General features: G+C 33.9%; 2 protein-coding genes across 6 annotated transcripts in view; one reads left to right on the top strand and one right to left on the bottom strand.

Annotated features, from left to right (window-relative positions):
• LOC108690748 (dual specificity protein phosphatase 10-like) overlaps window positions 1-5,821 on the top strand; it is a 38,272-nt gene extending 32,451 nt beyond the window's left edge. Inside the window, exons 4-5 of one of the 2 annotated variants that reach the window (XM_018198191.1) lie at window positions 615-1,043; window positions 3,694-5,821. In XM_018198191.1, the coding sequence (XP_018053680.1) occupies window positions 615-1,043; window positions 3,694-4,073 (809 nt within the window). In that variant the 3' untranslated portion in view covers window positions 4,074-5,821. The remainder of the gene's footprint in view (window positions 1-614; window positions 1,044-3,693) is intronic. The other variant, XM_018198192.1, reaches the window with a different exon arrangement.
• A 4,332-nt stretch (window positions 5,822-10,153) lies between these two features.
• Window positions 10,154-15,594, bottom strand: LOC108690709 (PRKC apoptosis WT1 regulator protein-like). Of its 4 annotated transcripts, none has more exons than XM_018198138.1 (9): window positions 15,199-15,591; window positions 14,887-15,024; window positions 14,619-14,767; window positions 13,653-13,776; window positions 13,374-13,500; window positions 12,576-12,683; window positions 11,991-12,031; window positions 10,786-10,942; window positions 10,154-10,587 (listed from the first exon to the last, which is right to left on the bottom strand). In XM_018198138.1, exons 2-9 carry the CDS (start codon window positions 14,901-14,903, stop codon window positions 10,402-10,404), a joined length of 909 nt encoding a protein of 302 aa, XP_018053627.1. In that variant the 5' UTR covers window positions 14,904-15,024; window positions 15,199-15,591; the 3' UTR covers window positions 10,154-10,401. The 4 variants fall into 4 exon arrangements, with proteins under 4 accessions (XP_018053627.1, XP_018053629.1, XP_018053631.1 ...); XM_018198140.1 differs by having other exon boundaries at window positions 13,374-13,470; XM_018198142.1 differs by lacking the exon at window positions 12,576-12,683 and having other exon boundaries at window positions 15,199-15,594.
• Window positions 15,595-17,647: the final 2,053 nt, after the last annotated feature.

Raw genomic sequence — 17,647 nt, 5'->3', positions numbered from 1 at the left:
GAGAGAGAGAGAGAGAGAGAGAGAGAGAGAGAGAGAGAGAGTCGCGAGTTATAATTATTAGGAATATGGAACGTATATATCCGAGTTAATCAATAAGTTGGTTCTTGACTACGTTTCTTCTAGTATTTCTAACAGATATAGAATCGTGACCGACCATGTACTCATTGTTTATCGATGAGCGTTGTATATATTCCATATATACTTTCGAAAGCAAGTACGTTTGATTTTGTTCGCATTAATTTTCGTATTGTGCGAATTTAGAAATGGAATTATTCTTTTGAAACGCGCTATTCATGGAATTTTTTATCCTCCAACAATTAAGTCAAAATTAAAAGATATCGATCGATGTCCCATTTTTTCTTACATTTATCATTAGTTAAAATTCATAAGTCTAAATTTTAAGAACTAAAATTTTCAATCAGCATATATACATAATATATCGTATATTATATTATTATATTATATAATATACATAAATGAGAAAAAGAGTATAAGTCTATGAATACACTTCACATGAAGAGTCGCCAAATACTATCAAAGCTACATAATATATATAATAATATGCATAATAAGTTGATATATTTCTTTTATTAATTAATTATCAAATATTTTAGGTGGACACCGGGAATTCCACAGGCGGCACCGAGAGCTATGCGAGGATACGCTTCTGCCAAACAGCGCTGCTGCCGCTGCCGCTGCTGCCGCCGTCGCTGCAGATCCGTCGACAACGACGGTGAGCGGCTGCACGAGTCCTGGACCAGGTTGTCCCGTGCTGAGCATCTCCGGCCCGCCGACCCCCCAGCCAGCCGACATCGACAGCCACCCGGCGTCCCGCGTTTTGCCGTTTCTGTATCTCGGTAACGGCAGGGATGCCGCCGATCTACAGCTATTGCGCGCCCTCGGCGCCACCCGAGTGCTGAACGTCACCTCACAGTTGCCTGGCTACCACGAGGAGCGAGGTATCACGTACAGGCAGATACCCGCCTCGGACTCTGGCCATCAGAACCTCAAGCAGTACTTCGAGGAAGCGTTCGAATTCATCGGTGAGGGTGAAATTTGTTGCTTCGATTATTTAAAATTTTTCTCTTTTTTTCCTCTACAGAAGGAGTGAAGAAGAGGTTTATATAAGAGTTTAAATTTGAACGAAACACTGTCATTTTTTTTTTTAAACCAGAGACATAAAGAGAACCCAGGTAACAAGCATGTCCAAAAAGGGAACATGAGATGTCTTGCAAACATCTTGAGGATATTTTTATAATATGATGTCAGAAAGACATTTTATGATGTCAGATGACATCTCTCTTTAAAATTTTATTAACATTTTCCTTCATCTATTTAAAGAAGAGAAAGAAAGCTGCTTACTCATTACGTTTACATTTAGAACAATTGCATTTTCAATTGCAGAGAGCATCGCGATAGTATTTTACATTGGTCATCATCATCTGTTTAGTTTCTTGGCAGACTTTGTTTGTAACTTGATCGAGGAATGTTGTCGAGAAAACAATTGTCGTTTTATTAATTCCAGAGAAAGGAAATGTTCTTGAACATTTCCTTTCTCTGGAACGCAATTTAAAAACATCAAGTAATTCAAAGTTGACGCGCCATTCCTTGATTCACGATATCGCGAATCCACGTGATGATCGTCGCAATTTCCACGATTGCACAGACGGCACACTTCCTGCCGTCCTTCCGGTCGCTCCGTTGCGTTCATTCCGTTATTTCGCGGCAAGTAGTACTAGGCCCATGGACGGAAACAGGGTGTAACCAGGCGTTTCCGGTGGACCATTGAACCAGAGCGCCCGAACGGCAGGAGACCAGAAGAACCTTCCATTCATGAAGGCATGAGTCATGCGCGCGCGCGCACATCCGTGAAACGTAAGAGACCTCCCCCTTCACCCTTTAACCTGTGTTCTTTCTCCTCCTTCATCCTTGATGTTGATTCCTTCTCTCGCGCGTTTACGCGATGTTCCACGCGTGCACCGCGCATCTGCGAGGAGAGGAGAGGAGAGGAGAGAGAAAGGAATTACGCATGGAAGGGAAGCAGAGCGGCAGTCATGCGTGGCGATTGTAAGGGCTCGAAAAAGAACGAAAGAGAGAGAGGGATGAAAACGGGACGGAGAAGAATGGAGGGAAAACTGGCCTCCCCCTGAACGTGCAACTGGTGGAATGCCGGTTGAATAAACCGACTCTGCACCCCGTCGCCGTTGGCACTCTTGATTCTGAAGTTTATTTTTGAGAAACTCATTCCTTCACGCATCGTGATTCATTTAATCGCAAATTCGAGTAGTTCTCTTTTTTTCTTTTCTTTTGTCCGAACTTGCAATTTTTTTTACTGTTTATCTTCTTCGCTGAACTCTAATAAACAAATATTACATCGATATTATAATTTCCTATTCAACATTGTAATTCTTATGAAGGCACATGTATTATACATGTACATTATTATTATTTGATGAATAAAAAATTACAATATTGATATAATATTACTGTTAATTTGTGTTTAGCGAACAGATGAAACGTAATGAAATTTAAAAATATCTTTTTTCCTTTTTTATTATGATAGACTTAAAAATGTTTAGATTATTATTATTTACATTATTAAGTCTAATAAAATATTCAAGTTTGTATAACTAGGTCTGTTCTTTTTAGCTAAAATTTTTGCACGGCTCATCGTTCTTCCTTTTTTTTCCACATTGGAGAGAAACAGAGAAAAGATGTATCGTGCAAGAAGTTCAACTAAAAAGAACAGACCCACTATCATTCTTCTTTTTTTCTTTGGTTAGATCATGCAGTTTTCTTTGCAACATATCCTTTTAATCTTTAAAAGAGATCTCTTTTTTAAATGGTTTTTCTTGAGTAAGATTTATTATAATTTATTCTTTTTTATTATATTCCTCGCCTCCAAATGATACTGTTTCAATGCCACTACAATAGCTTCCCCTAAATCCTAAACACATTCGGATTGTCATTGAGGTCTAGTAAAATTTCGAAATGCAGGGTCAAAGTTATCTTTCGAAAGATGCGATCAACTTGATCGCGTACGCAATCGTATTCTCTCGCGGTGCGACATAACGTTTGCATAGTCTACATAGGATCCGGGCAATGTAGTGACTCACGCTGGTGATACGATAGCGTCCCCCATATATTGCATAACCTGAGTCGGTCGTTCGGGTTTCACGACTGTTTCGCTTCAACATTTATGAGCTCGACTTGTTCATATTTTTCAAAAGCACGCGTTGCACAAAACAATCCTGTGAATCTTGAATCTTTTTAAGTCCCAAAAAAACGCAAACTTTCAACATTGCAATAAAGTGACAACATATATTCGATGTTAATCTTACAGATTAACATCGAATATAATCGCAATATATAGTTTTTTGAATAATTACGAAACGCAATAAAGCATTTTAAAATATTACTAAAATTTCTTATTTTTGATGAAAAATTAAACCCAATAATTTCCAAATATATTATTATATTGTTTTTCATGCATTCTTTTTGTTGATTTTTTTTTTAGAGAATTTAAGATTATTATTAAATTATAAATAAATCGGAGCAGTTACTTTTTTTCATTGTTTAATTTAAAAATGATAGTTTTTTTCGATCCTCAAATAATTTTTTTATTAGCATTGTTATAAAAAAAAAAGAAAGAAAATACACATTTATCATCTCGCAATTTGTCTTTTATTCCAGAGGAAGCACGGAAAGCCGGAAGCAGCGTATTGGTGCACTGTCAAGCTGGTGTGTCGCGTAGCGCAACAATTGCGATTGCTTACATAATGCGACACAAAGGCCTGTCGATGGTGGAGGCGTACAAACTAGTGAAGAACGCGCGTCCGATCATCAGTCCGAACCTGAACTTCATGGGTCAGCTGTTAGAGCTCGAGCAGGGTCTGCGAGCGTCCGGTGATGTCGCCAACTCTGCGCCAGAAGAGCCCACGACGACTACGGTAACGTCAACGACGACGACAACGTCGACAACGGCGACGACAACGACGAGTAGTTGTCACCAGTGCAGGTGGAGTCATCAGCCTAACAACGAGGAGGTGGTCACTTCTGGCTGCAGTGTCTGAGACCACGCTTTTCTCTCGTATCTTCTTCTTCTGGTCTCTCTTGAGAGTACCGAATCGTCGGCGACGGCGTCGGTGCGTCGCGAAGACGCAAACATATCCCGAGAGAGCGAATGTCGATGTCCTTCCTGCGTTTCTTTTCAACAAACCTGGACGATCAACGAATGCAGTTCGCGGGATCGCCGATCATCTGAAGATACTGGATTCAACTATAGGAAGATTCTGCAAATATGAACAATGATGCCCTCGGCATCTTTTTTTGATATCCCGAAACGCGGAATTTTCAGTTTTCCCAATCTTCGCGTCGCACAATATTTGAGTTGTCACGTTTTTCAACTCAGGCTCTTTAGCCTAGAAATTATTGGCTCTTAAATTTTTTTTTTAGAATTAGTACATTTTTTCCCGAATTCCGTGTCTTCGGGACGACCATTCAATTAAAAATGGTGAAGTCAAACTGCCGAACTGACAAATCGTGACTTATTAAGGGACTCGAAGGGATACAAATGTGTGAAGAAAATACATCGTATTTTTATGAAAATTTTAATTTTTCTCTGTGGATGATTAAATTATTATTTCCTATTAGTGTCAATGCAAATTAGTCTATATGCTCTATATGCAAGAATAAATCAGTTTGTAAATATTATGAATGCGATGTGCCTTCTTCATACATAATATATCTAAGAAAAAAAGATAATTACGGGTTAGATTCTCTACTGCGGAGAGACAAAATATATGGCAGGGAGCGTATTTCACATAAAAAGAATTTAACCGCTCGCTTCCAACTTCGATAACGAGCAACAGCGCGTCGCGATTATTTATTTTCGAACGACGTTCGCGCGAACAGTGAACATAACTTGTACTTACGACACACAGTGTTCCATAATACGCCTGGTCGAGTCAATAGGGAGGCAAGTAAAATGTACAGAATGCTCGTCGCCTACGAGCTTCTCATTAAACGATTGACTATCATCTAGTAATGTTTATGCAAGGAAAGAAGATATGAAATCGACGGAAGTGACTGTTCCAATGATTAATTAGAGGCAGCTTATATAACATTGAAAGAAACTCAGGACAAAACGTTGAAAATTCGTTTCCGATGTTGATCATTAGAAATTTTTAAGTTTCTATTAGAAAAATATTAAACGTATATAATTATTCATGAATAATAGTACTGCTCTCTTACGAAATGTTTAAACTTCGAAGATAATCTTTGTATATTAATATGAAGAGACAGATTAAGCCAGCGTAGCTCGCACAAAAGGCAAATGAATCAAAATTAGGAAAAAAATCAAAGTTCTTTAATCTTCCTACTTCCTAGGCATAATACTTTTTCAATGATCAACTAGTAAAACGCGCGCTTTCCTCTCAATTGACTCCTGCAAATCTGGCATGAATTTTTAGTAGAAGAATTATTTTCCGTATGGAGAAGATAAAATCGTCGACATGTATGGGGTGTCACGAGGATAATATTACGAGATTCTAGTCTCCTGACTAACAATAATGCTTTTGCATTATATATAATAGAGTCTCATCTCAGGTAATTCTACTTCCGGTATAATGTATTTTCTGTTAAGTCATGTTAATGAGAACGGTAACACTTCAATTAATTTTCAACCGGATCGGTGAATGTGGAATCGATAAACGTTAAATGTGATAGATACACGTTCGAAAGAATTTAGTTTAGAGACCTATTCCGATGCAAAAACAATATTCCAAGAGAAATATATTTTTATAATATTATAGCTGTGTTTTCAGCTGGCATTTTATTTTGTGTAGACAAATAAAGGATTATTTTGTATTATTTTCAAAAATTTTTATTTAGACTGGAATATGTTATTTAATAAAATATGAAACGTATACGATTTACGACGACAAAGGCAGAATTTTTTTCCGAGTACGCGCAATTCTGCTACTAATACAACATTGCTCATAAGTATTTGTCTATTTACTAAACTTGTTAATTACAGTATCACTATGCAATATTATAGAAATATTGCAGATATGGAATTAAAAATCCCAACAAAACAGCAACATTGTAATCTATCAAAGAAATATTTCATCAATTTTTCCATACTGTATGAATATTTTCTCTAAGATATAAAGATGAAGATTTTTATTTTAAAAATCTTTTTATTTAACAGTAATGTAATCGATGCTTTATTATCTATTTTATTCTAAAATAAAGTATGATCATATTTTTATTCTAAAATAAAATAAGTCTTTATATTTAGAATATAAAAGGTTGTAAATATGGTAGGCAAATACTTTCGAGCTGTGTATTTCTTCTCTCGAGGCACCCTGTACATTAGCATCACGTAAAATGGAATGTTAATTTATAATGATGAGTCCTCTATGGAAGAAAGGAACTGTTTATTAAATAAAATCGAAACGTTAATGATTATACACGCCGAAATTAAAAAACGATGGTAAGAGAGAGAGAGAGAGAGAGAGAGAGAGAGAGAGAGAGAGAGAGAGCGAGAGAGAGAGAGAGAGAGAGAGAGAGAGAGAGAGAAAACGCTAAGATGTAGGAGAGAAGAATAATAGGTATAATAAAACGTATCAATCGAGACTATAAATCGAGAGCGAAGGAGTTCGTTTGTCCGCGTCTGCATTTTCGATTTGCGGCGCGATTGATATTTGATAAAGAAGAAATAATAAATAATAATATATCGTTCACTGAGAATAGCTTAGTTCGTTAAGCTCCCTTAGCATTTAAGGATCTGATTGAGGTCCAACCATCGTGATCTAGTCGTTTGTTGGGATGATGATACGTATGAGACGATGATGCGAATGAGATGAGCACGTGAAGCGTCAAGATGCTCTTGTAGTTTACGATAACCGGAAGAGTAATCTGCGCAAGAGTAAATTGCGCAAAATGCGCGTATATGTAATTATTAGACGGTAAGATACAAGGAATTCTTTTTGCAAAGATAGGAATTGAAGGATTAGTTTCTGTTGTTTTGTACATGAGCGCTCCATACACATTTGTCCAGACAAATTGCTCTTAAATATACGACCAAACACGATGCAAGCAAATGCTCCAAAGTGAAGGTGCGTCAATTTTACAGCTCAGTTTGCCATGGTAGATGAGAATTATTGTCATGCAAACAATGATCTCGCGGTTCGATCAATGAAATATCACGTGGTCGTGGATGGCGCCTTGTTAATGACTTAATTACAGCCGACAATAACTTCGTGATGAAGCTAATATCGCGAATCGCGGGAGGAGAGTTGCGAATGACGATGGAAAGAGAGAACCAAGTTCCTTAGGATTTTGTCTACGAAACGACGAATTCGGTTAATTAATTCAATCTTGAAACAAACGGTACATATCAGCGAAGCGTTGCCTTGCGATGAACGACAGAGAACTGAAAAAAAAAATAGTCGTAGAGGCGCATGGTGTAGACAATTAAACGATATAAACAATTAGTTACCTTGCCAGCGATGCGAAGAAGAGATGGTTGATATAATAGAAGCGTAGTACCTGTTGCATCATAAAGTGTGCATGTGTTTTATCGAAACACTGGCAATAATCAGTACGACGATTTGCGATAAATCACGGAGTTTTTTATTAACCAACTGGCAGCGTAATCAAAACAATTAATTAATCAAACGTTTGAGTCTTCGAAACATGATTTGTTTCTCCCTTGAAGCTCTTTGTAGCGAATGGACAGAATGGGAGAATAAATCAGATTTTCAATAAAAAATACACTTGTTAATACTTTCGCTTATTTTGTCGATCTTTCTATTTGTCGACAAAGCTTTTTTAAAAAATTTTTTTCAATCTGATTTAATTTCCGGTTTCATTTACATTTATTTTTTATTGCATATCTAATTTATTCATAAATTTTACTTGAATTTTATTTAGTCTTTGAAATTCAATCATTTTTGCAATAACTGTTAATTAAAAAAATATCTTCTTAAAAGGCTTTAAAAATTATTTTAGAAATTTAGTATCAGTCCTGAAAAATATTCTTTCGCAGTTAAATAGATACGTTTGTCGTATAAATACAATCAAACTGGTAATATTTATTGCACGTCGTCGTATCTTTTTATTGTTAATAAAGGATGCGTGCGAAGGACCGCTTGCCCTTTCGAGATGTTTGCGCCTTTTGGAAGTATCTTCTTGCGAACCAATCGATATTTCTCTTTAAGTGCGACATAAAGTATTTTAACAAAGTTTTATACGTTTTGGAAAATTACACGTCGTAAAGCTTTACGGGTCGAACTATTTCCGGGGTCTTTTAGTGGAATAAGTTGCGATAACGAGATATATAAAAGAATTTAAAGCGTACATTTCGAAAGGATAAAAGCAAAGGGCGAACATATAAGAAAATGGGGATGGATTTGAAAATGGGAGACCCCAAATGTGTATGATCGGATCCCAACGATTTGTAATGTACAGCTACGTAGTGATTAGGAAACATTAGCGTAAAGATGTAACTATATTGCGTATGTGCGTGCAAGTATTGTATTATATTAAAAATTTATTTAGTTATTTTATGAATAAAAAATGCAAACTCTTTTTGCCGGTTCACATTGGGGACTGTTTCAATGCCACATTTCCGCGTACGTCACTGATTGGGCGAGTTTCTATCTTATCTCACTTTAAACCACACAACTTTAAATATGGAAATTAGTTGAAAAGAAATTATTCATGCAGAATGATTACATCAATGAGTGTACAGAAAAACAAATGCAAGAAACTTTCCTCTGTTTTAAATGAGCCTTTACTTATCTTTAATACGTCGGAAGGAACGAGGACTGAAGTATGATAAATCATTGAATGGCTGGCAATAAAAGTTTTTCTTTAAACAATTTTACATATTTTCGTTACATTGTCCCGCGTATTACACACAAGTCGCGGAAAGTTTCTTCTAATCAAATGCATCGCTATAGAATTATCTGCGTGTCTATATGTACATAGAACTTTGTACGCGGCTCATGATATAATAATAATATTAATAGTAATAAAATAATAAAATAATTCATAATCTTACATTATCATGTGTTGCAAGTATAAAATTTACATAGAACGTTCATTCTTAATTATTACAATAGAAAACGGATTAAGTTGTTTATGTGTCATAATCGGCACTTTCATATATATCTATTGTGTTTATCTAGCTTTAGCTTGATTGAAAATATATCGAAACAAAAAATGGCAATTAATCGGCAATAAGGATAGCAAATATATCAATAATAAATGTATGATCTGTGTCTGCGATTGAAGTTCTGCAAGTGATTTAATCGTCACAATATCTTTACAAGAGGATTGCTATTGCTTTTTACAAAATGTAACTTGCATTGCAGCTTGCAAAGATATATATATTTATACTTTCCGCAGCTAACACTGTGATTAGAGAATTATCTGTTTATTTATAATGACTCAATTTGTGATACGCTAAAGTTAGGTTTATTCTACTTAGGTATATCTTTCTTATTGCCTAGGATGATCCATAAATCATGCATCAGAGAGAAAAATCAATTACCATGCAGTGCAAACATATTCTTTTAGTTTTATTAAACTAAATATCTAAACTTTATCTATCATCACTATCAATTTAAGTTTTTTTTAACTTTTATTACAAGATAATTTGCATTTACATATTTTAAATTCTCAGCCTTTCATTACAAAAAAATAGGACTCAACATAATGTGTGACTCTCAGTTATCTTATATATATAGCCAACCAATAAGAGGAAAAAGAAGACAAAAAATGTTCCTATACATTTTCTTTCTCTTTTAGACTTTACTTTTTATAAAAATTGAAAATATAAACCTCATTCGTACATGAAACAAACTTTAAAAAAAATTCAATAGAGGAAGAACAAACTCTTTAAATTATTTTATATCATATCAAATAAAAGAAAGCATACAATATATCACAAAAACGATTATTTAATGCATACAATTTTTATTTTAATAAATTTGATAATTTTCCAAAAATCCAAATGTAACGAATAGATTCTATTAATTTAACATTCAATTTCATAGAGAAAGCATTCTTCAATTATTTTGCATTTTATATTACACAAATATACATATATATCACAATATCAACAATGATTAAAATAGTTAACATAATACCGGATTTTCAGTCATTCAGCCGATGGCTGCTGCAACTCTCCTAACAATCAAAAAATTAGAATATGATGCAAAAATTAAATTTCTGTAGGACAAGAAAATCGTTTTTGCAAATAAAAAAGAATACTAAGAATAATAATTAAGGGATCAGCAAGGTGCGCGACTTATGGCTCATCCTGCAGCTCGGCGATTATCATAAAGAGCAAAGAGCCAAAAAGGCGTGATCTTTATTACACGAAGAAGTTTAGTTGCTGGCTAACGCTGCCATTGCGCGAATCAGCGTAGCATTCTCCTCGCGAAGTCGATCTCGTTCCAGGGTCATTTCATGCTGTTGCTTTAAAAGACGAGCCTCGAGCGCCATTATTTTATGGTCCCGATCTTCCAGAAGGGATAGCAGCCTTCTATTTTCCTCTTGCGCTCGTTCAATTAACTATAAATCGTATTTGATTATCGTATTGCCAAGCTATACGATTACAATCAATATAATAGAAAGTAGATTCAGAGTAACAAAATTTCGAAATGTGTTTCTTTCGTAAAAAATTAACTTAGTGCACGCGATTCATGATAGAAATATATTACCATCTTGACGCAATTACGCATATTTTGTCTTAGGTTATTAATGACTCACTTCGTGCGGATTGTCGCCTGTTGGCGTTGGTAAGCGCGGTCTTACAGTCGTATTGACAGACGTTTGTGGTTCATGATTGCCATGGTCCGATTGATTAATGCTGTCGGACTGATTGAGAGAATCAAATTCTTCATCGTCGGCCTCCAAATCAGAATGACTAAAATGCAAATGTCAACGATTACATGTAAATCATATTTCATTTATCGCACAGATATTGATTATTAGTTTCCATTAGTATCACTTATGCCAATATTTATAAATCGCATTAGGCACGACCATCGATACAGATACAAAGAATATTGCAATTATAAATATTATATTTTATTACGTGTTTTAATTTTAGTATAAATATATGTTGCTTGTTTATTTAAGAGTTTTTAGAGAATCTTGTAACATTGGTATAGTAAGTATATACAATAAGACTTTACTTTTACAAATAAATATCTGAATAAAGATAATAATTATTATTTAAAGTATTTGTAATAAATTTTATATAAATGAGATAAAAAATATCACATATGATTTTCATTCGCACGACTCAACACATTTTATTCGGAACTATTCATTTTACTGCAATTACTGTACAGTTACTGCATAGCAAATTTTTCAAAATTTTATTATATTCAATTTACGATGTTAAAACAAAAAAAAACGAGTAATTATTTTTTAATTATTGCATAATAATATAAACTTACATAACATGACTGTTGAATAAATTTCTTGTTAATAAAAAAAAATTAGACTTCTCAACCTTTTTTATTTTAAATACATTTAAGATCAATTACTTCGTGCATTATAACCTTTGTATTGCAACAAGTCTTTTACATTTAAATTTCATTTTTGAATTACTTCATTGTGTTACGATTACTGTTTTATGTTAATGTCAGTATATATTTGGAACATTATCAGTTGGGAATGCATTTAGGAATGTACGTAGGTTTCGGAAAATGTATTGGATTAAGTAATTTGTTAGTTGATTAATCAATTCTATTAGCTCTATCGTACTTCGTACAGGTCGTGCCTAATCATGGTTCTTCCGATACGACGTAACGCACTTACCAACTGTACCTAACTATACATGACCTGTATAAAGTACGGTAGTGCCTAGAAATCAGTTATGATTCATTAAAAAAGGCAGTTAAAGATAATTATTGCACTATACTGATTTCCCAATTATCATTAATTAACATATGAATCTGAGATACCTTTTATTTCGCCTTTGTGTGTATATTCTGGCATTCCGCTCCTGCAAAATACATGTTTATAAGTAACTTTAAAATATCAACGACTTCGTAAGAAATCCTAATAAAAATTCTAGCTTGCTGCTGCTTTTATATTTTTTTTTATTTACCATATATCATTATATATATCGTTAGTTTCAAGAAAAAAGTCATTATTCGGAAGTATATTTAAAAGTTCGCGTTTCATTGAAACTTCTGTTATACAAGTTTAGTTGTAACTGAATTATTTCGAGAGCCGGAAATTGATTTTTTGACAGTAATGACTTTTAGATTGTAACTACAATACACAAATAATAATTTTTAATAATAAATTAATTTCCTCTGGTACATTGTCTATTTGTAATTATAGATATAGATATGTATGCGTAGGAAGAATATAAAATATAAAACTTAAATTTCCCTTTTTCTCTCAACTTTCGAACACAAAGAAATGTACAGCATAAACTGTGTGTAAACTAATTTCGGTCTTCTCATACGAATTTTTTCCAATGTGCGCATTTGTCGGAACATTCTGCATAAAAAGTAAAAAATGGAATTGACTACACTTACTTCTATCAATTCGTGATCAAGAAATTCATTGTGATGCGTGTTGTGCTTAGTTTCAAGGCAAGTGCCGCTAAGCTCTTCCTCGTCTTCCCCCGTACTACCTCCAGTGCTCTGAGAAATTATGCGTTTTACCAAATGTCCGAGATATTTTTACAACATTTAAATATTCAAAAATAATGAGCTATATCATGAGCTATAATGAGCATATAATGAGCTATCCCATAAGTAATAATGATGCTAAACTTATTATTATAATTCATGAAAAATTTTAACCTATTTAAATTAACATTTTTATAATTGTAATTACAAAAAGTTATCATAACTTAACGGTTGTTTTATTAAGACTTTTTATCATGATTTAAAGATAATTTGCTTTCATCTACGGACTTTTTACTAATACATGAGATTAATTTCTCTCTAAAAGCTTGGTAAGCAAAAAAAGGCAATTTTCGATTTAATTATCAAAGATTTTAGCTAAAATGCTAAAAATCTAGAATTTAATTCTAGATATAAAAGAATAAAATTGTGTATGTGTGTGTATCTGTATAAAAATTTAATAACTGAAAAAAATCTCAAACTTCAAAAAATTAAAAATATAAGATTGTAAGATGCAAGATTTCAATCCAGTATCCAGAAGTTCAATAATTCACAAATCCGCAGCTCAATATAAAAACTCAATAATTTTGAAGACCAAATAGAATTAAAAAATTTTTTCAAATCTCTCTAGAAACACTATTATTATAATTCCCATTATAATTTGATTGGTTACTTATGGGTTGATTGACGATAACAATGGCGAACCTCTGTCGACGGTAAATGTACGACTCCTGTGCTACGCCGTTTTTCTCGCAGTTTCCGTCGATCACGTTGCTGCTTTCCCTTGTTTATATGCGTTGGCCTGTGCAAACAGGATACGACACTAAAGACACTAGAACCAGATCCAGAAAGTATATTAGGCAATTACGTAAAGTTCCGTGCATCAAAGATGCTGTTAGCTAATGGACACTCCAAGCGCGACAATAAGTTTCTGTTGGTTTTCTATCAGTTTTGTAAGCGCATTTGTAATCGCGATTAACATACCGGCCAGTCACACGTTTATCCTGTTTCCTTATTATGGGTTTACTCTGTGGGTTTTCATGTTCAGGCGGAAGCACAGGGTTGGTGTCGTAAGCGCCTTGTGATTCTTCCACATCGGGTGTATTCTCTGTAAAAGGCACCGAAAACAATTAGATTGATAAAATTATAAATCTGATTACGCGTGATTTCTTGAATCGTTTTTCTATTGAGTCAAATCATTATTAAGTATTTACTTCATATTATTTATATATATTAGGTGTGGGAAAAAGTTCATGGCGTTTTTTCCCATTACATGGCATTAAAAAAACGCCACGAACTTTTTCCCACACCTAATAGAATGATTCAAAAGTTATTAGTATTAATAATAGTAATAATAATTAGTATTAATAATTGTTCCAATAAAAACAGCTGTTTAATTATTATTTCATGCTATTACGAAATAAAATTTGAATATATTTTCTAGTATTAAATATGCATTAAGAATAGATTTTTATATTTAATTTTTAAATACATAATTTAAAAATTTACAAAAATTCACACACACGCGCGCGCGCGCACACACACACACACACGCGCACACACACGCACACGCACACGCACGCACACACACACACACACACACACACACACACACACACACACACACACACACACACACACATATATATATACTTTTGAGGCTTCCACAAGTATTTATTTCAAAGATGCCAGAGGGCTTGCGAGTTATCGCGATGTCGTGATCCATTGCTAATTGAATTAGCAATGGATCACGCCACGATAACCCACAAACCCTCTAGTACCTTTAAAATTGATATATATTTAAATCAAATAAAAACGTTTATTAAATTTAGATTTATTATTTATCATGCATTATATATATGTTTAAAATTTGTTCAAATTTAAACAAGTAGATTAACAAAAATCTTAAATCGCATGTTCGTAGACACTTCCACGATCATCAACACGTACTTTGAAAACTTATGGAAGACACATCTCCTGTCCTCGCCGGACCCACCCTGGCCCTAGCAGTCCTGATCCTGGATCTCCTGGATGTCAACTCAAAATCGTTGTCGAAGTCTTCCTGGCTGACGGAACTAGACGCCATGCCGGTAATATCGCTGCAATACAAGACTCCAGCTTGTAACGCATATTCATCGCGTGCTCACGGGACATAAGCAGCACTACCCGCCGTAAAAATGTGCGTGTCGTGCAAAGAAGAAAAAAAATGAGTCCTTACAAAAAATACCTGGACATCTGAACAAAGGGTAGGTTGTGACGTGCGCGATATCTGCGGGAAGGCTTGGTCTCGTCCCGTGCGGGTGTCCGTGAAGTTTAATAGCACTCGATCTATGCTACTGTCTCGTGGGACTCTCGTCTGAGAAAAAGGGAGAGGAGGAGAAGTCGAGAGGACAGTATTTTTGAAAAACGAAATTATGAGGAGAGAAACGAAAAAATACAAAAAGAGAAAGAAAAAAAAAATAAAAAGAAAAGGAAGATGCGCAGGTAGTGAAATCCGTAATAATCGGAAACGAGATAATCGAGAGATCACCTGAGATGATCCTCGGCTGCCGATCCGATGACTCACTGATGACCCGAACAAGGGATTGACAGCTGTCAGCCGACGCGAACGACGATCATAAACATTGGCCGGAACAGGCGCATAGTTGGAGCGTGGCCGCGAGATCGGTGTATCGATCGTTGTGCTTGTGACAGGTAGATTGGAACTAAAGAAGTCGTCTTGGCAACAATATTTGAAGTCCACTGTCCGGCTGCGATTCACCGTCGACTGTGGGGTTCGTGGAATTGCTACGAGAACCACTGATCGCAAGTAAGTAGTAACTGCTATGCTTTCTTTGCTTGTGTTCACTGCGCTAGGCCAGGCCGCCCCCACCTTTGGTGTGAACACGATGCGTAGTATGTCAGGTGACAGACAGCACGGAGACTGGGAATGCGTTCAGAAAACACAGCCAATCGTGCGATGGAAACCGCTTCAGTCACGGACGTAACGTAAGTTGAGAACGGACACAAGTGTTGGGAGAGATGTATAGAGATATTTGAAACTTTATATTCGTTCTCTCTTCATTCTTTCTCTCTTCGATTGAAGAAAGAGAAATAAGATCAGAATGTGTATTCATAGTCTAATCTTATTAACATGTCTTAAATAATATCTTAATTACAGATTATTTATACTGGCTGTAATCTGTAAGAATTGACCAATCATAATCGAATGAGAGGAGAATAATCGACTATGATTCGTACAGATTACGGCCAGTATAAATGATGCTTAGCGCCGAAACACGTGTCTCCTGATCCTTTAAGATGCATGTGATCCGTTTTGACGCTAAAAGTGAGCGTTGAGTATGAAAAGGCACCTTAAAAATCGATTATATATGAATATCAGTTTAAAAGAGACAGAATGATCTAGAAAGCTCAAAGGGAAAGACTGGCAAATTGTATCACGTGAATGACCGCATCCAATCAGAAGAGACGGGTCATGTGATGCAGTTGCCACTCTCTCCCTTCGAGACTCTCTAGAACGACCGCCAAGATTTGTTTTTCTCGTTTAGCATCGCTTTCTCTAGTAAGCATTGTTGCCGTGATCAATTTTACATGTCAGATTGATCAATTCATACTACGTCTTTAAATGACTATTTACTACTTGCCAGACGCAAAATGATCAATAAACGACTGTGTTCAGAAAATTCAGTGCCATTTTGTTCTCATTTTGATTTAAAATGACTGTAGCAAAATGACTGAAGGCAATAAAATATATATATTTTTTAAATAAATATTGTAAAGATTTAATTTTTTTGTTTGCAATAAATGTGTTTTTGTTTGCTAATTAAATTCCATTTAGTTAAAAAACAATTATTAAAAGCTAAGGTATTGACAGATTTAAACTTGATCATGATTATTAAAATTTTTTTACTGTTTTTGCATTCCTCTCCTTTATTTCTTTCCCTCTATAAGTTTTACATATAATAATATACACAAATTTAAAGTAAATTCGTTCGTACAAAATTTATTTTTTTTAATAAAAATATGAGAAATAATTTAATTCAATAAAAAATTGTTTATACATGAATATATATAAATATATATACATAAATATAACTTCATAAACATGTGTATATGATATGTCCATCTTCATACCTCTTTTGTAAAATTACTTATTAGTGTAAAGAAATAATAATAGTAATATGAAAACATAAAAAGTAATTAAAGAGATAATTTTCGCATTGTTCGTTTAAAAAAAAACAAATTTAGAAAAATGTAAAAAAATTTCTAATACAAAATGCATAATTTTATATATAATTATACAAATAATTTTTTTATATTTTTTCAAACTTGATTTTTTTCTAAAACAAAGTGTGAAAATTATCCTTTTAATTATTTTTAATGTTTTCATATTACTATTATTATTCTTATTACATTAAAAAATAATTTTACGAAAGAAAAAAGTAGATGTATAAAATATGTTTAATGTAATGGATTTATTTTATATATGATTATGCATGTATGAATATTTATGTATGTTTATACTGGGTGTATCTGAATTAATATCCATTAATCATACAGTATTATTCTTAATAAAAAACTGAGTCAAAAAGTTTTTCTATTTGCAATTTCTATTTTGCAATTTTCGCGATAGTTAACAAAATATTAATTTCTAAAGATTGCCAAATAAATGAATAATAAAATTGACGTATAAAATTGACGTATAAGACAATTTTAAGATATCTTTGAGAGTTCTTTAAGAAACATCTTCAAGATATTTGACAAAAAACACTGTTAAAGTCTTATACGATTTTAGATATTTTGCTCATTGGGTGATTAAAAAAAAATATTGCAAAAATTAATGATAGAGAACTTTTTGACTCGTTTTTTAATTAGAAGTAACATATAAGTTGTTATTTCAGATACCCTGTATATATCATTAATAAATAATTATACATATTAATGCATGAAAAATTTTTTACCGGGAATAATAATTTTAT

This window comes from Atta colombica, unplaced genomic scaffold, assembly GCF_001594045.1.
Source record: "Atta colombica isolate Treedump-2 unplaced genomic scaffold, Acol1.0 scaffold35, whole genome shotgun sequence".
Lineage (NCBI taxonomy): Eukaryota > Metazoa > Arthropoda > Insecta > Hymenoptera > Formicidae > Atta > Atta colombica.
This window is presented reverse-complemented; position numbering and strand designations above follow the sequence as displayed.